Raw genomic sequence first — 22,667 nt, 5'->3', positions numbered from 1 at the left:
ATATAATCATGGAAGTATGCAAAGAAAGATATATACATAAGACTCGTCATTACAGTTTTGTTTGTAACAGCAAAAACCTGAAAGCAATCTAAATGTCCATCAGGAAGAGATTGGTTAAATAAATTATGGCGTTACGGAATATTACACAGACTTTAAAAAAGAATGAGGTAGGTCTACATGAAATTACCTGGAATGGTTTCTACAATTTCTTATGAAGTTTAAAAAAAAAAAAAAAGACATCACCAAATGGTAGGTATAACACAATCCCATTTATACTAAACTTAAAAAGAAATATGCTTAGACACCATAAATATTTTTAGAAGCCTAAAATAATAAACCTTCAAATGAGATTTTCTTGGAGATAGGAATGGAGGGGCAGGGAGTATACTTTGCATTTTTCACCTTTATAATGACTGAATATTTTTATCAAGAGAGTGAATACATTTTGTAATAAAACACCTGGAAATACTAAATCTATTGTAATCAGTTCAGTTCAGTTACTCAGTCGTGTCTGACTCTGTGCGTCCCCGTGAATTGCAGCATGCCTGGCTTCCCAACTCCCAGAGCTTGCTTAAACTCATGTCCATTGTGTCGGTGATGCCATTCAATGATCTCATCCATTGTCATCCCCTTCTCCTCCTGCTTTCAATCTTTCCCAGCATCAGAGTCTTTTCTAAAGAGTCAGTTCTTCACAGCAGGTGGCCAAAGTATTGGAGTTTCAGCATCAGTCCTTCCAATGAATATTTAGGACTGATCTCCTTTAGGATGGACTGGTTGGATCTCCTTGCAGTCCAAGGGACTTTCAAGAGTTTTCTCCAACAACACAGTTCAAAAGCACCAATTCTTTTAGCTCAGCTTTCTTTATGGTCCAGCTCTCACATCCATACATGACTACTGGAAAAACCATAGCTTTGACTAGATGGACCTTTGTAGGCAAAGTAATGTCTCTGCTTTTTAATATGCTGTCTAGGTTGGTCATAGCTTTTCTTCCAAGGAGCAAATGTATTTTAATTTCATGGCTGCAGTCACCATCTGCAGTGATTTTGGAGCCCCAAAAAATAAAGTCTGTCACTGTTTCCACTGTTTCCCCATCTATTTGCCATGAAGTGATGGGACCAGATGCCATGATCTTAGTTTTCTGAATGTTGAGTTTTAAGCCAGCTTTCTCATTCTCCTCTTCCACTTTCATCAAGAAGCTCTTTAGTTCCTCTTTGATTTCTGCCATAAAGGTGGTGTCATCTGCATATCTGAGGTTACTGATATTTCTCCTGGCAATCTTGATTCCAGCTTGTGCTTCATCCAGCCTGGTGTTTCTCATCATGTACTCTGCATATAAGTTAACTAAGCAGGGTGACAATACACAGCCTTGACGTACTCCTTTCCCAATTAGGAACCAGTCCGTTGATCCAAGTCCAGTTCTAACTGCTGCTTCTTGACCTGCATATAGATTTCTCAGGAGGCAGGGAAGGTGGTCTGGTATTCCCATCTCTTTCAGAATTTTCCACAGTTTGTTGTGATCCACACAGTCAAAGGCTTTGGCATAGTCAATAAAGCAGAAGTAGATGGTTTTCTGGAACTCTCTTGCTTTTTCGATGATCCAGTAGATATTGGCAATTTTATCTCTGGTTCCTCTGTCTTTTCTAAATCCAGCTTGAACATCTGGAAGATCTTGGTTCACGTACTGTTGAAGCCTGGTTTGGAGAATTTTGAGCATTACTTTGCTAGTGTGTGAGTACACTTGTGTGGTAGTTTGAATAGTCTTTGGCATTGCCTTTCTTTGGGATGGGAATGAAAACTGACCTTTTCCAGTCCTGTGGCCACTGCTGAGTTTTTCAAATTTGCTGACATATTGAGTGCAGCACTTTCACAGCATCATCTTTTAGGATTTGAAATAGCTCAGCTGGAATTCCATCACCTCCACTAGCTTTGTTTGTAGTGATGCTTCCTAAGGCCCACTTGACTTCAAACTCCAGGATATCTGGCTCTAAATGAGTGATCACACCATCGTGGTTATCTGGATCATGAAGATCTTTTTTTTATAGTTCTTCTGTGTATTCTTGCCACCTCTTCTTAATATCTTCTGCTTCTGTTAGGTCCATACCATTTCTATCCTTTTTTGTGTCCATCTTTGCATGATATATTCCTTTGGTATCTCTAATGGTATCTCTAATTTTCTTGAAGAGCTCTCTAGTCTTTCCCATTCTGTTGCTTTCCTCTATTTCTTTGCACTGATCACTGAGGAAGGCTTTCTTATCTCTCCTTGCTATTCTTTGGAACTTTGCATTCAGATGGGTATAGCTTTCCTTTTCTCCTTTGCCTTCTTCTTTTCTCAGCTATTTGTAAGGCCTCCTAGACAACCATTTTACCTGTTTGCATTTCTTTTTCTTGGGGATGATCTTGATCACTGCCTCCTGTCCAATGTCAGGAACCTCCATCCATAGTTCTTCGGGCACTCTGTCTATCAGATCTAATCCCTTCAGTCTATTGTAATATGTGCTCTAATTCTTTGCTTAATTCTTGACTGTTCCTTTGCAGAAGGAAATGGAGATAAAGATTCTGCATGGGATGCTGCTGCTGCTGCTGCTAAGTCGCTTTAGTCGTGTCCGACTCTTAGCGACCCCATGGACTGCAGCCCACCAGGCCCCTCCACCCATGGGATTTTCCAGGCAAGAGTACTGGAGTGGGGTGCCACTGCCTTCTCCGCTGCATGGGATGAACAGGCAGCAAAGTTGCCTGATCATCATGCAGGAAATGGAGGGAAGCTTCAGTTAGAGACCTGCCTGCAGCCCCACCTGGACAATCAGCTTGAGAAACTGAGTCATCTGACCTCACCCTCCTCATCTGTAAAACAGATATCAGCCTGCACAAGTGATCTGAACATGGCTTCCTGCCTCAAAATTCTGCCTTGGTTCTACTAAATGATTCCTCTTCTCTTAAGTGATCAGGTCAACCTAACTGCTGTTGACTTTGATTCCTCCTCCTGGTCTGCCTTCTGATGCAATGGTCAGAACCAAGGGACTGGTAATTCCATTGTGGTGCCGTGGTTAGGACCCTGCACTTCCCCAGCTGGGGGCCCAGGTTCAACCCCTAGTCTGGGAACTAAGATCCCTCAAGCCTTGCAGTGCAGCCAAAAGAGGAAAAAAGGCATCAAGAGACCAACTTCTCAGAAGATGGCAGGTGTTTCTGTAGTCTCATCATCAGACCCCTTCCTTCCCACCTCACCTCCACCTCTCTCTCCTCCTCTCTCCTTGAAATAGCCCCTTCAACTCCAGCCCTGCAAAAAATTCTACACTTCTCCCTTTTCTAAAAACTGAAGGTGAGGTGAATTTGAAGATTCACATTATAGGCAGGACAGGAGGAGGTCTCCATCCTAACACAGCTTTCGTATTTCCAGACAGGGCCCACGATGGTGAAAACTCGGAAAAGTCCCTCCAGACACATACTGAATGTGTCCTTTCTTACCTGGTTCTCACATCCACCCCAGTGTCACACACACCATTCTGCTGAATTTCTAGGGGAGTTTAAATGTAGGTGTGCTACTTTTCCCCTACTACTGAGCTTCTCTACAACATGCAACATCAGATTAAATCACACGAGTGTAAGTAGTAATGGGCATAATTATTGACATTAGGAGAAGCTGATTTTTAGGACAAAACTTTTTGTCTCATTAAATGTGGAACTATTCTGATGGTATCTATAAGAAGGTCCATTAGGGAGCAGACTGACTCCTATCTAAAATGTTCACCACAAAAAGGATAAGCTGCATTTTTATATCGCTGAGAAGAGAAGCTTGGAGCATGGAATTAAAGGTTTCCCATTCACTGTCTTATTAAAAAGCAAAACCAAGAACTTCAAATTGATAAAGGTAAAACTGCTTCTCCAGCCATTTTCAGGAGATGAGAAATGCACTGAGTTGTTTTGAGTTAACTTTCTCATCATGAGCCCTCGTAAAGAGCACTGGTTAGTAAGACAATAAATGAGCATGTTTTAATTAGAAAATGTGGAATCCAAGCACTTTTGCAGGAAAGAAGATGATAGCTGGAAAGAGACATCAGGGGACTAATAAAAGTTAAGATGCATTCAGTGGCCACAGTGAACTCCAAGGTAAAGTCGTGGGACGTTTGAGAAGTGAACCAGAGAGGGTGATGAATCAGAAGGGGATGGGAATTACTCAGTGGAACTTATTCTTTCTACTTCATAATGGAATCAGTTGTAAACCCCCTGCTGTGTCCAGGCAAGTGAGGTAACCGATACTCTTGAACCTCCCATACTCCCAACCCTGGCCAGGACTGTGTGCCCAGAGGAGAAAATAATGTAATTAGGCAGCAAGAAAAAGCAGCTAGGCTGGGGCACAGCTAGCACTGAACTTGGCTTGGGTTTTCTTGTCTTTTTTTCAGCCTGTCAGCTCTCTATCTTACCGTCTAACACCATGGTGTTCAGTTATGGCTACACCATTCTTTCTGGTATCTGGTCCTCACAGGCATATGATCCAGGCCTAATCAGTCAACATAGTCCATGCTCCAGACCTCCAGACTGGGTCTGCTGTGGGCATGGGATTCTAGTTGAGTTCCTGGGAGTTTCCTTGAAATATGAAGAGGAAATCCTTTTTCTGTTAGTTTCTAAGCTATGAGAACAGAGCCCGCAGTTCCCACAGGGATCTCACAAAAGGATACCTGCTTAAGAATGACGTTAGGAAACAGAAAAACAGCTGAGAGACACAGAGAGAGGCCTAGTGCCTGAGTTCAAGTCCACGAATCAAGTTCTGCCTGAGTTTTGATTCTGTCCCACACCCTGCATTACCCCTAGTTGTATCTTCCTGACAGGGCTCGCACCTGGATAACATCAAGTGTCTAAAACAGTGCTTGGCACAAGGCAGACGTTTAAGAGATGACAATGACTAAAGACCAAAGCAGAAACAGCGTTCAGTCCATCCGCACAGTGCAAAGATTTTCAACATGGCCACCATCTCTCCTCGCATGGACTCAGAAGTTTAGAAGCTGGACAAGACGATCTCTGCTCTTCTCTGCCTTTGGACAAACGGAAGTGTTCAATATTTTACAGAAAATAAACACGTGTTTAACTTTTAAAAAATGATTAAATATTACCAAACACTATTTCCAAATAGAAATCAAGTCACTTGCTAATATCTGCAGGGTTTGTGTGGAGAGCTCTTGTCAAACTCATTCACAGAACATTGTGGGCAAATTGTCAGGTCTTCAAGACACCTTGTCTCTGACAAAATCCCATTTCTGTGCTCTTCAAACTGCCTTCATACTTTTGTTCCACCTTCCAGTAACTGATACTCTCCTTTTTCTAATTATTTCGATAAATTCAAAGCCATCCCCGGTGTCTCCCTTTCCAAGACATCACATGCAGTAAGTCCTCAGATTTGCCGAGGGTCTTAACACCGGACTAGAGAGATTTAACTCATTGGGTTTTGGCGAAAGAGAGAAGAGGTCACTCTGGGTCAGTGAAAATGCAAAAGCTGAGCTGCACCAGCTTCCGAGCCATGGGCTGAGTACCTCCTCTCAGATCGTTGGCAGCATTAGATATAAAGTGCATAATAAATGTAATGCAGTTGAATCATCCTGGAACCATCCCCCCACTCCTACCCCTGGTCTGTGGAAAAACTGTCTTCCACAAAATTGGTCCCTGGTGCCAAGAAGTTTGGGGACCATGGAACTAAGGTAACTAAGAAAGCACTAAAGCTGAACACGAAACACCCACACCACAGGATCCCACTGTCAGAGGGTTTTTACATTTATTATCTCACTTTACTAAGCTGGCTTTCCCCAGGGTCCCACCAAATGCTTAAAAGTGCCTCATATCACCTTATGCTTTCTTATTCCCTGTTCCAAAGTGCAGTGGAGAGGGTCTGGGTTGATAAGAGATTTAAAAAGGCACAAAGACTAGGTTTCCCATTTAAAATTCTTATCTAAGCACATATCCATGCAAGAGGAAGAACATTTCCTACCTTCTTCCTAGAACCGGATTTTATATCCAGTCCTTCAAGTAATTGCAAAATAATAATAATAAGCTTTTAATTGTCATATCGTTGGTGTGCAACATCTTGACAGGAGGACTAATTGTTAAGCAGTGGACTTAGGGATGCTCCAATCCAGCTCATGCTTTTTTAACAAATTGAAATATAATTTTAGAACCATCTCACAAATAAAAAAAGGAAGTGCTACTCATTCTCTTTCGAAATATAAGGCAGGCATGCACAGCTAAAACACTGAGGACAGAAATTGGAAGCACTTGCTGATTTTTCAAACAATTACTCTGAGCAAGAAATGATTCTGTAAGGAATTAAAAACACATGATTTTGAGGCTGATTCTCTGTGGTTAATGTTGTCATAAAAATGGATTATTTGCATACAAGACTTAGGGAACATTCTGAAACTGGCGAGTTTTAGAGGGGAAAAAAAGATATCTTAGAAAAAGTGCTTCAAGTTGTTTCAGCTCCCTTATCATCCAAAGGATGCAGTCCTAGCTGAACACACTGGCTGAGTGTCTCGTGATGGGCTGCGATTCCGGGGACATAAGATCCCCAATCACGAAGGCAGGCCAAACCGAGACTAATAAATCAAAGGGAGCTTCAGAAAGGGTGCAGAGCCTACCGCCCCTGCCTGGGAGAACCAGGAGTGCCTTATCTAGCTTCTGTGAAAAGAAAAAGATCATTGCCAGCCAGAATTAGAAAAGCCTCGCACTCCATCAAGTCTCTCCCATCTGAGCCAGATAAAATATCCTCTGGGGAGGCTTCAGGAAATGCCCCGAGGGAATGACAGCTGATATTAGCTGAATGGGTGAAAGAGCACAGACAGAGATGGAAATACTGGGCTTTTTTCAACTGTGAACCTAACCCAAGAGTCTGACATTTACACAGACTCAGGGCAGAGTCTTGCACTTCCAAGGCATGACCGCAAGGTGGCCTCAGTCTGTAACAGGGTCCCCGTAGTCCAGGCTGCGGAGGGATGGCTTTTAAAAAACACAAAACATCCTTCTACCCAGAGGCTTCCCCGTGGTAACTCATAAATAAGAAGTTCAAGTCCCCAGAGCTTTAATAAACTTAACAAGGTTTTAATTTTATAGCGGGAGACACATTTTAAAAGCTGAGCCCTCCTTGTAGACCTCTACCTTCAAATATGTTTCCAAGTTTGCAAACCATGCCAAGAACAGACTAGAGTGGTCTTAAATAAGACACAATGCGTGTTTCTTTCTTAATGCACCTTGTAATTTGCACACGAGCCACAAAACTTTATTTTCTTATTAATGGGTTTGAGTGTGTTTAACACCGCAAGCCATAAATAGCAGAGCAATGGATTAGACCAGGTTCTCTTTATTTTCCTGCCAATTGTCAGAAAGTGATGTGGGGTACGGGATACCCCTGCTTACTGGGTTTTTCCCTACCACTCACCAACACCCCCCCAACTCTGCCTCCCGCCTCTAACCAAGAACCAACCCCTGTCTCCATCTGCCAAGAAAAAAAAAAAAAAGACACAGTCTGGTTTCTCATTGGAGAGTGTGCCTATTGAGCAGTTCAGTTATTGAGATTAATAAGCTGCCAGTTTCCAAGGAAGACTAAGAAAACTTTACAAAATTAAAGTGCACTGCAACGTGAAATGCTGCTGGTGGCCAGGCGGGATCATGGTGTCAAAAAGGCAAGGTAAAGCTATAAACTAAGGTTGAGTTTGAAAAGCTAACCTAAAGGTCTCATTAATTTCCATGTTGCTTCTGATGAGAATTTAGAGAGGGCATAATGTTTTGCAATATGGAGAAATCATGCTGCCTATTGATTTGAAAAGTGCTAGAATGCATTTGGTTCACACAGAATGAATTCTAGTTTTACACCTCACTCAAAAACGTTAAAAAAAAAAAATGGGGGGTGGGTGGGAAGCAAACAGGTTACCTTGGTTTAATATTCTCAAGATCAAGCTTGTCAGGATTCTGTCAGAAAATTAATCCTTAGGTAGAGAAATCAATCTGAGAACAAGTGGAGAAGAGTCTTTAGGTTCAGCATGGTGGGGATGTTTCCACAATCTCATTGCTTCTCCATGAAAATCTTATTTCCTAAAGGTCATTAGGCTTGATTCCCCAATATGCACTCCCCATAAAGCTTCCAGATGAGGCTAAGATTACTTGGTCTTGAAGATAAAAAGTAGGTTTTCTGAAATGCTGATACCCAAATTCCTGGGATTCCCTCTGCCACTTGTCAAGCCCAACATGCTCCATTCTTGATCAGAGCACTTCCTGGGTGCTCATCACAACTTGCTGAGTGTCCCTACACGAACGATGACCAAATGGCCATCCAGCATACTCAAGGCAGCGTGGCTTTCTCCAGCCAATCTGCCAAAGTCTTGTTTGGAAGACAAACCTCCTGCAAATCACAGAGCTAAAAAAAGTAGCAGTGCTTCCTATTTCTGCAGCTTCAATTGACTCTTGCATTTTATGGTGGGCAGAGCATTAAACCTCTGAACTCAGCTCACACGTAGCCCATGCTGTTGCTACTATGGACCTTCAAGCCTTTAGATATACCATTCTGGGTGGCTACCAGTCTTGCAGAGCTGAAGACAAGGGTCCCTTATATCTTGCCTGGCTTATGATTTTGTCAGTGACCAACTCTTGGTCCAGTCACAGACTGGGATTCATCCCTCAGATCATTTCTTGCCTCACATCACTTATAATGCCTTAACTTCATGATTTCCACCACCTGGGTAAATTTTAATTGGATAATAAGTATCATTTTGTTTTGTTTTGTTCTTCTAGTTTCAAAGACATTGTCATGTGATGGGAGTGTGGCACGTGAAGTCAGGTAGACCCAAGTTTCAATCCCAGTCCTGCCACCTACTTATTTGGAGATGCGCAGGTAATTTCATCTCCTCAAGTCTCAGTTTCAATTTATTTAAAAAAGGGATAAGTAACATATACTCAGCAGAAGAGTTAAAGGCTTCAATGGGATCATGCCTGTAAAACTAAGTATTGAGCAAAAACTATTTGATAAAGCTGTTATTCACAGAACTATACAATCATGTAGAATAACTAAGTTGAACAAAATTTCTGGAGAGTTTTTTTTTAAGAGAAAAATCAACTGCTAAGAACTTTGGATACAGTGAAAGTGAAAAGTGAAAGTGAAAGTCGCTCAGTCGTGTCTGACTGTGACCCCATGGACTATACAGTCCACGGAATTCTCAAGGCCAGAATACTGGAGTGAGTAGCCTTTCCCTTCTCCAGGGGATCTTCCCAACCCAGGGATAGAACCCAGGTCTCCCGCATTGCAAGCGGATTCTTTACCAGCTGAGCCACAAGGGAAGCCCAAGAAAACTGGAGTTGGATACACTCACTATGTTATTATTTGTAAATGGATATGCTTCTGTGTTACATATATTATTTTAAAATCAAAATAAGTCTGGCTAATAATAGCGACTCAATACTCTTGTTGCCTCAGAGATTTAAGAGGTGGAAAACTGAATTTGTTTTCTAAGTGACATTACTAGTCACTCAGCCTCTTAAGTCAAAAAACTGGGTATTGTGCTCACGCCTGCCTAACCTACATCCTGACATTCTGGCCATCATTAATTTTACCGATTCTACCTTTAGTACATTCCCCATAACTCTGAACGTTCACCTTCTGGTCAGATTGGTAGGAGAAAGGCAGACAGCTCTGATACTGCAGCTATGGGGACCCTAATGGAAACTCCACCATTTTTCATCTTAACCATGACAGTATTCCCCAAATTGCACCCTCAGTCTTGCTATACCTCTCCCCAACCCTCTACCTATTAACCATAAGGCAGCTACCATAATTAAAAGCAAAACAAAACCATTTATGCATTATTTCAGCCTTCTGTTTAAAATGCTTTAATGATTTTTCACTGTTTTGGGGGAGAGTCCAAAATCTTTAAAGCAGCCCCAAACCACGCACTGTCCTGCCCTTGCCAGCCTTTCTAGTTTGCTGTCTCTTCCTGAAATCGTAGCACCACTTCTCCCAGTGGATCATGGTTTTTGCCACCAAGAACATTCTTTAAGTCTAATTAACACCTGCTCATCCTTAGGGCTCAGCTTATATGCCAATTTCTCCTGAGTCTGGCTTCTCTATACCTCACATGGCACTTAATACATTTGTCATTGTAGGGTCACAGGCCTAATCTTTTGCTCACATTCTGTCTACAGCCTAGAATGTACAAAAAGACAAGGACTTGCTTTTCTTCTTCTTCAATGCCTGGCACCTGGTTGGGTCTCATAGATGTTTCTCTAATGAGTAATGGATGACCATTTCAAAAAGTAACTTGCAAACTTGTTCGCAGCTTGAGGATCTTGATGGCTATTCTGGTATTTTGGGGCAAAAGCAAACTCAGAGAGAAGTTTTGTCCTGCTTAGGGATTTTCTTTAGTGACCTGCTACCAGAGATAGATTCCGAGAAAGAAGCTTGCTTCAGCAAAATGCATGACGGAAGGAAAGTTAGGTTCTGTCACTGAGCTACTTTTTACTACTTTAGACAAAGAGATGCTGACTTCAGAAACTCCCAAAGAAGCAGCTGGTCAGAAAGATTCTTGACCTTGTTGCTCTCAGGATAGGAAGGAGGAGATAGGTGGCATCAACCCAGAATTACCCATGGACCTTGTTCTAAGACCTTCTGCAAGCAGGCTGAGAGAAAGATGGAAAGGAGAGTGATTTTGTAGACCATCCAGGCTGTTTGCAAATAGTTCCTCTGCCCTATGTTTTGTTTCTCTTGGCTTATATTATGGTTTACACATGAACTGATTGTTTTGGGTAGTAGGCATTTATATGCATTTTTTATTTATATGGTTAACATTGATACAGAACTTTCCTTATAAGCTTTTTTTGTCTTGTGTTAAATTCCAAATTTGTACAGTACTGTTTTCTGGCTATGCCTCCTTAACCAGCACCTTGATTCTACTTGTTACAGAACAAAAAATGGAAAAAGCACAGTCCAGGGAAGATCTAACGTGCTTCATTAAGACTGATGGGAACATCAACGAGCAATGCAGGGGGCAAGGGCTTGTTCCTTGCTGGTCTAAAAAAAACACCTTGGATTTGGCTTGGAGTCTCTGGGGTGGCAGAATGCCTACCCATCGCCTTCCAGAGTTATGAAATTCTTCCATTATGCCCAGAAGTCTAGATTAATGAGATCGGGGGTGATAAAGTTTTGTTTGTAAGTTTCCATTGCACTTTCACAGTTGATGACTACATCATAATCAGCCTCCAGAATGTCTTGCCTTCAGTGGTTCTCTCTCTCGGATGTGGTTAATCAATTCTTATTTGATATGAAAGACACAAACGGGAATCCTAGTATGATATCATTACCCTAACTTAAGAGCTTCCATTCCCTACATTTGCTCGTTGGGTAAGAAAATGACACCATTAAACTAACAATATTTCAGCATTTGAGTGAGTGAAATTGTTCAGTTCTACAGTTTCCAAGACTATACGGAAAAATCACTGAAGAATGGGAACAAATGATGCCACAACCTTTGATTTTTTTTTCTCCACTATCTATTAGGTAAAACTCTTATTTATCCTTCCAAACCCAGCTCAAACAGCCCCTCAGCTGGAAAACTTTTCCTGAACATCTGGAATAGTATGCTGTAATGTTCTTTATCTTTCTGGCTTACTTCACTCTGTATAAGGGGCTCCAGCTTCATCCATCTCATTAGGACTGGTTCAAATGAATTCTTTTTAACGGCTGAGTAATATTCCATGGTGTATATGTACCACAGCTTCCTTATCCATTCATCTGCTGATGGGCATCTAGGTTGCTTCCATGTCCTGGCTATTATAAACAGTGCTGCGATGAACATTGGGGTGCACGTGTCTCTTTCAGATCTGGTTTCCTCAGTGTGTATGCCCAGAAGTGGTATTGCTGGGTCATATGGCAGTTCTATTTCCAGTTTTTTAAGAAATCTCCACACTGTTTTCCATAGTGGCTGTACTAGTTTGCATTCCCACCAACAGTGTAAGAGGGTTCCCTTTTCTCCACACCCTCTCCAGCATTTACTGCTTGTAGACTTTTGGATAACATCTGGAATAGTTAATTATGATGTCAACTGTTCAACCACTGTAACTTACAGACTTCCATTACTGTGAACTCTTCACGATCTTTCTGTTTATGTGCCTATCTCCTTTTTTAGGCTTTATGAGCTCTAAGGGAAGAATACATGTTTTAATCATAATCTTTCTAGTACCTAACATAGCACTTAGTATTTTCAAGAGACTCAGTAAATATTTGCTAATAAGAGACTGAATAAATAATATCTAAAAGAGAAACATAAAGTTCAACAATTCAATACAAGACCAGTTGCACATCCAAATAATATGTATTCAGTTCTATGGATGGAATTTCAAATATCTGGGTTTGATTTTAGTAATGGCCCATCTCAAGGGACTTACATTCTCTAATTCTTGGCCCTTGAATGTACTGATCAGAGAACATCTGATACTGTTCTTGCCATCTCATAGGCTTCAAGGTTTGGCCATTTTATTAACTCTTCAAGCTTGCTTCCTCTAAAAGCATTGAGAAACTCCAATCATAGGAGAAATGCTAAGTATTCTAATAACCTGAAGAAGGACTCGACAGGTTGGAAGGCATGTTCTGGGAGAACTTCAGGAGAACAGGCAGGGGATATGCTTGGTTTGCTGGTCCTCTCCCCCAGATCTTTTCAAGGGAAATATTTATTGCCAATCACATCAGAATGTGATGGTGATAGGAGATACCCTCATGCAGTGTATGTGTTCTCATCACCAATGAGAGACTCTGTGAGGAGTGGACATTCTGATGGATCTTTCCCTGATGATGTGACAATCAAGGCAATAATTGTAGGTCTGTGATCAGATATCTCAACATCTTATTTTATGTGTAGAAATCACCAGAGTTCCATCCAATGTGACTCATAATTTACCATCTCACTGAAGCTTTAGACTGGACATTGAACAACAGACTGGTTCCAAACAGGAAAAGGAGTAGGTCAAGGCTGTATGTTGTCACCCTGCTTATTTAACTTATATGCAGAGTACATCATGAGAAATGCTGGGTTGGAGGAAACACAAGCTGGAATCAAGATTGCCGGGAGAAACATCAATAACCTCAGATATGCAGATACCACCACCCTTATGGCAGAAAGTGAAGAAGAACTAAAGAGCCTCTTGATGAAAGTGAAAGAGGAGAGTGAAAAAGTTGGCTTAAGGCTCAACATTCGGAAAACTAAGATCATGGCATCCGGTCCCATCACTTCATGGCAAATAGATGGGGAAACAGTAGAAACAGTGGCAGACTTTATTTTTTTGGGCTCCAAGATCACTGTAGATGGTGATGGCAGCCATGAAATTAAAAGACTCCTTGGAAGGAAAGTTATGACCAAGCTAGACAGCATAATGAAAAGCAGAGACATTACTTTGTCAACAAAGGTCTGTCTAGTCAAGCCTATGGTTTTTCCAGTGGTCATGTATGGATGTGAGAGTTGGACTATAAAGAAAGCTGAGCACTGAAGAATTGATGCTTTTGAACTGTAGTGATGGAGGAGACTCTTGACAGCCCCTTAGACTGCAAGGATATCCAACTAGTCCATCCTAAAGGAGATCAGTCCTGGGTGTTCGTTGGTAGGACTGATATTGAAGCTGAAACTCCAATACTTTGGCCACCTCATGTGAAGACCTGACTCATTTGAAAAGACCCTCATGCTGGGAAAGATTGAGGGCAGGAGAAGAAGGGGATGACAGAGGATGAGATGGTTAGATGGCATCACCAACTCGATGGATATGGGTTTGGGTGGATTCTGGGAGTTGGTGATGGACAGGGAGGCCTGGCATGCTGCAGTTCATGGGGTCGCAAAGAATTGGACATGACTGAGTGACTGAACTGAACTGAACTGAAGCTTTAGAATGCTTGCAAGTTATTTTGACCCCCCAGTCTACACTCTGAATTTTTTAAATGGTGACAACAATGATTTCTTCCTACTTCACTGAAGTGCTTCTGGGTTTGATTGGGACAGTACATTTAGACCACTAACACTGGCATAGACAAAGTGCACAATGAAAACTGGTTGGTATTGGTGACGGTAGTGCTCTTTTTTCCTTTTTTCTTCTTTTTCCCAGTATCTACTACTTTTCTCCTACCCTTTCTCCTTCTCATCCATCTTATCCACTGTGCATAGTCTCATGTCTCACAACTATTAATATTTTTCAAGTAATGGTCTGTTAACATGAAAATAGACTGACTAGTACCCAACAAACTCTACGGCAGTTCATAAATATAAGGGAAAAAAAGCAAATCTTATCCAGTCTTAAAGACCACCACCAACTATGAACATATCCTGAGTTAAGCCTGGTGGACCAGTTAGCTTTCAGCCTGGAACCCTTCCATAAAGCTACTTATTAGTGGATTATTATATCAATGCAAATGTTTAAACCTATCTATTATATATAATATATGCATATAGTTTCTATTGAGTTTACTTATTGTAAGCCTTAGGGATTAAGAATGCAGGCATGGTTACAAATCACCTACACTGGTTAGAAAATAAAATGCATTAAAGTTTGAAGTGACTATAGTGACAATGGTGTTCAACGTATTCGAGATCTTAATAACACAAAAATATTAGAGATAAGAAACAACATGGCTTGCATAATTATTTCCAGCTGCATGCAGAAAATTCACTGGCCATTACCAGAAAGATTACAGATCATTTTTGTCTTTTCTTAAACCTAAGTTCTTAGAGTTTAAAAACTATGTGAGAACTTTCAGAAGGTTCAATATGAATTAGCCCCATTCTCTGTTTCGTCTCCATGGTTCTTCTGGGCTAGGAGACAGTGACCACTGAAGCACACACACCATGAAAGTGCCTGGGGATGGAAAAACAGGACCATTCCGCTATCTGGTCAACCCACTGCCAAGTACATTGTGGCCTGCCACGCTGTGACCAATGCCCCTTCCTTCAGGTCACTAAGGGTGATTTTGGAAGACCAGAAGCAAAGGTGAGAAAAGGACAGAAGCAAATGCAAGACAAAACAAAGCCAGGCCTGGAGATCACTTTCAAACTCTTCCCTTTCAACATAAATGCTGCCCCTTTTTCCTTGTTTGTTTTTTTCTACATCGTTGTTTGCCCCTCAGGCATCAAGCTGTTAAAGTGTGTACAGGAGGGATTAAAGAGAGACTGCATGTTGGATGAAATATAAATTAAAATTATACTTCTGTCAGTCTGGAATCGGGGATTGTTTCTCAAGGTCTCCCCAAACACTTAATTTCAAATGAGTCTTCATTTATTACTTCAGGAAAGGCTAAATGCATAATTTATCAGCAGCTTTCAGTCAATATACCCTTATAAGCATGTTTCCCATGAGCCTTTGTGTAAAAATATGTTATGCTAATTCTATTAGTTGGGTACACAGGAGCTATCGAAGAAAGTAAACACGCATTAAAAGGAGACACATGTGAACAAAAGAAATACCTATCAACCTGCTGTCCAGGGTGGAATTACCAAGGGAACAGCTGGCGTTGGCCAGCTTGCCCCACGGGGTAGGCGGGGTTTTCACCCCACTAGAGCTCTGCGCGCCCCCGAGGCCCAGGGCGGGCGAGGCAGGAAGGAGGCGCGTGGGATCACGATGGGGACTCACCGGGTCTCCAGCGGCACGTTGCTATTCAGCACCCAGCTGTCCTGAAGCTGAACGGACTCGGGCGTGGTGGCCAGGTCATTGGGCGCGGGGGCCGGGGCGTGGATCTGACTCCGCCGGTTGGTCAGCGAGTTCCTGTTGAGGGAGTTGGCGGACGAGTGGTGATGGGACAGCGTGTGGTTGTGCGGGGGTGGCAGAGGGGGCCTCAGAGTCGACTGGCTGTGGTGGTTTGGAGGACCTGGGAAAAAAGGAGGAGAAATGGCCGTCAGGCGCTGCCGGACGCCGCCGCGAACACTCCACCTGGAACCAAAGCCTTGATACTGACAAGCGCTGAACATCACCAACCGGAAACGCAGGTAAGACTACATCAAGCGTCCCAGGGTCAGTTACTAATAAACAGTACGCCTTGATTTGCCTTTAGGTAGGCATCAAATGATGAATGAGAAGCTAGGTTAGCAGAACCAGGCTGGTGAGGGCTGACCAGTGGGAATTATTTGAAACATTAATTCCACAAGGAAAGTCATGTGACATTCAAGGTTGACCACTGTTGTAACAAGTTCCCAGCCCATTTCCTGGTAAGCCAGGATACTCCATACATTCTTTAAACAACGTCCAAAAAGAGGGGAGGGGTGGACTTCCCTGATGGTCCAGTATTAGGGCTCCACACTTCCCCTGTAGGATGCATGGGTTCGATCCCTGGTCGGGGAACTCCTACATGTGGTGAAGTGTGGCCAAAATAAAGATGAAAAGAAATAATGGTATGGCATCTTTCTGAAGGTATAAGAATATGGCATACTGGAAGTCAGGGAGTAGCAAGTTTAAACACCTATCAGGGGCCAGGCAGGAAAGTGAAGTGGATTGGGGTGAACAGGAGCAGGTAGGGAACAGCCTTCACTCAGATCAAGGCTCATGTGGCTATTTAGGGGTTAGAGATCAAGGCAACTAATCTTCCAGTTTTTCTGGGAAAGCTGAAGATCTGGACTTTTAGAGTTTTTAAAAAAATATGGACGATGAAAATACATATGCGTGGATTTTGGGTATGTGTATTTATATATATATATATACACACACACACATATGTATACACACACATATATATTTTATATACACACATACATATATACATATATATGCCTACATATGACTTCCCTGGTGGCTCAGATGGTAAAGAATCTGCCTGCAATGCAGGAAACCCTGGTTTGATCCCTGGGTCAGGAAGAGTCCCTGAAGAAGGGAATGGCAACCCACTCCAGTATTCTTGCCTGGAGAATTTCATGGGCAGAGGAGCCTGGTAGACTACAGTCCATGGGGTCTCAAAGAGTCGGACACAGCTGAGCGACTGACACTTTTACTTTCATGTTTATACACATTCACATGTATATATGTATACCTTTTTAAAAATGAGAGTCAACAAAATACACCTATGAGCTCACTCAGATAAGGGGCTTGATAACATCTGTCCTCTGAGAGATGAACCCCGAGGACTTGGTCTCTGGAGAAGGTCAGGGTTGATGTTTTCAAACCATGACCCTTACTCAAAATTGCATCCTAGTTTCTAATCTTGAAATCCTCCATCCTTGCAGGAAAAACACACGAAAGACAACCACGCCCCTCTACATATTCCCCTGTAAATATGACCAGGGATGACAGTCCCATCCACGGTCTTCCTGGCAATCCATTCTCCATCTACAAAGTGAAATATTTTAAGTGTAATGAAAATGAAAGCAGTTCACTATGCAACGCAAGGCTATAATTTGGTTTTAATGGCTGCTGAAACATGACTTTTAATTTGTGTCCTTTGAGAAAGTTTATTTTTTGAAGCCTCCAGTCGGGCTTGGCAGCCCACCAGGTGACTGCCGAGCCTTGTCATTTTGGCCCCTGCCAACTTTGAAAATCCTCAGCCCCTGCTGTCCTGGCTCTAAGAAGTTGGCTCAAGTCATTTAAACAAGCAATTTGACACAAATTTCAACTACTTGTCTCCTTATGTGGCCAGGCTACATCTCCAAAAGGTGTAATCTACAATCCATGGCTCCTGGGAAGCTTGCAGAAAGGTTCTGAGAGAAAGAAACATGTCAAGAAGATACTAGGTTTGGGGAGCATCGTGACCATTGCAAACAGGAAAGAAAAATAGAGAGGAAAGTGGTTCCTCGAAGGTTGTGTCTCTGGGCTGAAATTACTTGGGTGATTTTTTTTTTTGGGGGGGGGGGGTTGTGTATGGAAAAAGACTAAAACTAAAACCCAGTGGGAAATGCCACCATACAGTTGTATAGATTTTTAAATCACGTCCTCCAAATGAACCTGTTAATTCGTATTTTCCATTCTGCACCACTGACATTTTAAATATAACTTTGAGGGAGTTTCATTGCTGTAGCAGGCTATTATATTTTCTGGCATTGTTGTCTGTCTTGCAATGTATTATTATACAGTTATTTAGCATTTGTCTGTCTCATATTAGTGGAAAGAGGGGAGAAGAGGGGGTGAAATGATGTAATAATGATCCTTCAGAGATGCTATCTAAGCCCCTCACACAAGGTTAATGAATTCTCATGCCTTTCTTTCTCCCCCTCTCAACTCCCATCCAAGTGGTGTCATTATTCTCCATTAGTTAGGTAATTATGAGCCTTGCCTCGGGAAGGTGAGATGAATCAGAGTACAAGCAAGAAACCCCCCTCCCCAGCCCCAAGCCCTAACTTTCCGTCTCCCTCGGCCCTCAGCCCCTACCCTCCAGCTACACCCTCCCGAAGTACAAAGAGGCCCTGTGAGGGATTTCACTCACTAAATGGGACACCAGGACCCTCCTGCTTCCTGTCTGTTCACCCCGAACTGAGATTGCTCTGCCTGCTCCAGCCTGGGTGGTCCTTTCCCGTCCATCTGTGTTCCGTGTGGGTGGAATTCCTGTGGTTGTCTTCCAGCGGACACAGCTGGCGGGGGTGCCCAGGGGGGAACGGAAGCACCCACCTGGGTGTTGTGTGGCATGTTTCCAACAGACAGAGGGTGAGTTTTCCAGTTAATTGCAAGACATGTCAAATTCTCCATTTCTCCTTAAGAGAAGGCCTAGGGTTTCATGGTGGGCTGGGAGTGGGGGTGGGGGTGGGGTTGAGGATTGGAGAAGGACCAACAGGAGAAGATAGACAAATATTCAACTCTCCATTCACCTGGCATGCCTATAAAGCCACAAGCTCTTTGCATATAAATCAAATGACCATTGCAACAACAGCACAGCGGTCCCCCATCCTCAGTATTGAAGGATGTTCTCCTTATACTGTTGCTCTTTCCCACTGTGACACTGGTCATATTTGCTCATTTATCTATCGATTCAAAACTCAAACTTTTGAACTAGGTGCAGGAGCTAGAAGGAAAAGACAGTGACACCAAAGAGAGGCAAATGCTATCACTGGGGATAAACATAATGGTGCAGGAGCATCCGCAGGGGGCACTGAGCCAGTGGTTAGGAGATAATATCTAAAGAATTGGGTTCACTTTTGAGTTATGGGAACTTGGACCTCAGACATCATTTCTCTAAGTATCAACATCCTTATCTGTCAAATGATGAAAACAGCAGTAACTACCCATAAGGTTGCTGTGAAAGGTAGGGAGGAAGATGGTTGTAAAGTGCTAAACATGCTACCTGATGGCTGGCAAGTTCCCCCCAAACTGCATGCTTGGTTCTCGGGAACAGAAGGATGGATAAAAGAGTAACTGCAGCTCTCAAGGAGAGCTGGATTTAAGCAGAAAGAGTACGCGCAGAGTTCATCTCCCGAGGACAGGGGTCACAAACTGGCAGACTCTAAGGTGACTATTACCAAAAATTCAAGGTCAAGACTGTACATAGGGTTCCAGACTTCTGACTTCTCTTGAAAACAAATTGAAGATATCGAGTCTGTATTCCCTCATGGCAACAACTGGATGGAGCCCAGCACCATTGGGTGGTCTTGTTTGTTTGCTTCTGTCATCAACCTGAACAACCCCTGTTACCTTCATCTGGTCAGATGTACGCATTTGTATCACTGGCTGGTAGACATTTACGCTTTTGGACGGCTGCCTGAACTCAGGGTTCCTTAGCGTTCTGTGTGGGTCCCGTATCTCTAATATAACAACACTTCTGCTCCAGTTAATGATCTCAAGCACTTTTTGTGTTTGTTTTTGTCGCAGTCATCCAGTATGTTTGCTGGATGTAATGGTTTACTGTTTCAAAAAATGCACACAATGGCAAGCAACATGCCTTACTGCTTTCTAGGAAGCTAAATGACATGAAAAAGTCATTCTCTAAGGCAAGTGTTGTCTTCAATCTGTGGTGAAACAAAGATGAATACCTCAGCTTGATGAAGGAAGCTTTCTTCATGTCCACTCCGAGTTCCACACATTTATTGGGCTTAATTCATGTGCATCTTATTAATGGCTCTTCTATTACATAAATATGAAATCACACAGTAATATAATTGAGGCATGAATAACAATATAGCATAAACACTTACATGGTATCAACCTAATAAGTGTGCTATTAGCAGCAAAAGGCAGCTGTCATTAAAATTACTGTGCTAACCTATTATACTGCACCTGATTTATCTCGAAGTCAGAAATCTGGAATTTGTTTTTAGGTGCTGTGTAGCTTTTAGTCCTAGGAAGGAGGAGTTATATATTGGTCCTATGTTAAAAGCTAGGGTGGGACAGATAGGAATCTGAGCAAAGATAAGTTAATTCATGGAGAAGGTGCTTTCTGTAGATTTAAAAATGAAGTGCTTGAATGAATGCTTAACTTGTACTGTTTGCCTATTTGGAATTGTTTGCTTGAACGGTCTATGCTTCTGAGGTTTTAGATGTGCTGTGGGACAGTTGCCAGCAATTCTGTTCCTGAAAGAGATGCTGTTCACATACTCTGTCCTTCCTAAATGCCAACTGGTTAACAGTGGAGTCTTAAAAATAAAGCCGTACGTCTTGATCAGGTCACAATATCAATTCCAACATAGTTGTCTGGGATCACAAAATTTTAGAGTATCAACTCTTTTTGTACAAAAATTTTTATGGAAGTATAGTTGAATTATAATATCACCTAAGTTTCAGGTATAAAGCACAGCAATTCAGTTATATATATAACTTTTCCCTTAAAAGCTATTAATAGAATACTGAGTATGGTTCCCTGTGCTATATAGGAGGTCTTTGGTGGATTTATGGTAATGTGTATATATTAATCCAAGTCTCCTCATTTATCCCTCCCCTACCCTTCTTCCCCTTCGGTAAACATAAGTTTGTTTTCTGTGTATGTGAGTCTCTTTCTGTTTTGGAAATAAGTTTATTTGTGTCTTTTTTTTTTTTCCTTCAGATTCAACCTATAAGCAATATAGTATAATATTTGTCTTTCTCTGGTTCACTTTACCTAGTATGATAATCTCGAGGTCTATCCATGCAAATGGCATTATTTCATTACTTTTTATGACTGAGTAGTAGTCCATTGTGTACACACACACACACATATTAATACATACTGGAGTTTCATCACCCAGAAACTCCAGTCTGTCAACATTATCCCCACTTCTAGCATATTCTAGCTATGCTAGCGCAATTGCTGTCAAGAAGGAACTTGCTTCAAAGATGAGGTTCAGAAGGCAGAGAGTTTGTGGTTAATTCATTATCCACAAATAAATAAATTAGGAGGAATAAATCAGGAGGCTGAGATTAACATATACACCTTCACTCTATATATATAAAATAGATAATGAGTATCACTCATTCTTGGAGATGGCATGCCAATTGTTGACCTTTAAAAATTATATATATATGTGTGTGTATACACACACACACACACACACACACATACACACACATGCACATACACACATACACTGGAGTCAACTTTTGTGTTGACTAGATGAGTGGTGCTCAAATAGCATGTGGAAACCAGCAACGCCCACATTTTAAATAATGTATAAAGAAAGAATTTTCTTTGGAGCTAAGGAAGTAAATTCACAATAGCTGGCTATTGTTGCACTCTTCCTAAATAAACAGCTGGGGGAGATATTCAGGCTGGGTCTACCTTTGCCAGGCAGGGTGTTGATGACAGTGGGAGAGCAGGGATGAACTCAGATAGCCTTGACTTGCCCACACCAATTATTCCTGGTGATTAAAAATGATGATGAAATATGTGAAAGAAAAAATAAAAGTAGAGGCCTGCCTAGTTGCCAACAATTCACTCATTCTTGGAGCTGGCATGCCAGTTGTTGGCCTTTAAAAATTTTAACCCTTCGGCCCCCAAGATAATGAATTAACCACAAACTCTCTGCCTTCTGAACCTCATCTTTGGAGCAAGTTCCACCTTGACAGCAATTTGAAGATGCTGGAAGTGGGGATAATGTTGACAAAGACTCTGGAGTTTCTGGGTGATGAAAACTGGCACCAGGACACCCTGTTCAATTTTAACCCTGAATGGGAGCCAGAGGGAATCACAGGTGAGCATTTTCAAGCCTCGGGTTAGAACTAAGGACAGTGGAGGCTATTGCAGATGGCCAGGCTGGTGGTAAGCTGTGAACTGCTGTTTGGCCACTTATTAGCTATGTGACCACTGGAAAGCTACATATTTTTTTTCTGAGTTTGTTTCTTCATCTGTAAAATGGGTATAGTCATTTTATTTCTTTCACATGATGGCTAGGATAAGCAAATGAGAATATCTGCAGGGAGCCTAGCACAATTCTTGGCACTTTAGTAAGCTATCAATACATATCATTTTCTTTGCAATGAACAATACCAATAATAGTAATAACAGTGGTACAACCATGGTTCTGGAGAAAGTGATGAGAACCTCTTAGGGCAATCCAGTTTTCCTAGCTCTTTTAGGTAGCAGCTTTCACAGTGAGATATCAAATGAACATGTGGAGGCAAAATTACCACCCTCAGATCCCCTCTGGCTTCAGATTCTGTCTGCAGAAGGGCACAGGGACCAAGTGATACAGCAGGGACATTAACACAGGCGGTTTCAGGAGTATGTCTCTAAAAGCCTGCAGAAGTGGAACCTGGGATTCAGAGCTCTCTCATTTCCATAAACAAAACAA

The 22,667-nt window shown here is 42.0% G+C and overlaps 1 protein-coding gene across 5 annotated transcripts in view; it reads right to left on the bottom strand.

The window, feature by feature from the left end:
* TENM2 (teneurin transmembrane protein 2) overlaps positions 1-22,667 on the bottom strand; it is a 1,030,924-nt gene that overhangs the window by 313,914 nt on the left and 694,343 nt on the right. For all 5 annotated transcript variants that reach the window (XM_061149488.1, XM_061149489.1, XM_061149490.1 and 2 more), the window contains one exon: positions 15,628-15,862. In XM_061149488.1, the coding sequence (XP_061005471.1) occupies positions 15,628-15,862 (235 nt within the window). The remainder of the gene's footprint in view (positions 1-15,627; positions 15,863-22,667) is intronic.

Source organism: Dama dama, chromosome 9 (genome assembly GCF_033118175.1).
Source record: "Dama dama isolate Ldn47 chromosome 9, ASM3311817v1, whole genome shotgun sequence".
In the NCBI taxonomy this organism is placed as follows: domain Eukaryota; kingdom Metazoa; phylum Chordata; class Mammalia; order Artiodactyla; family Cervidae; genus Dama; species Dama dama.
This window is presented reverse-complemented; position numbering and strand designations above follow the sequence as displayed.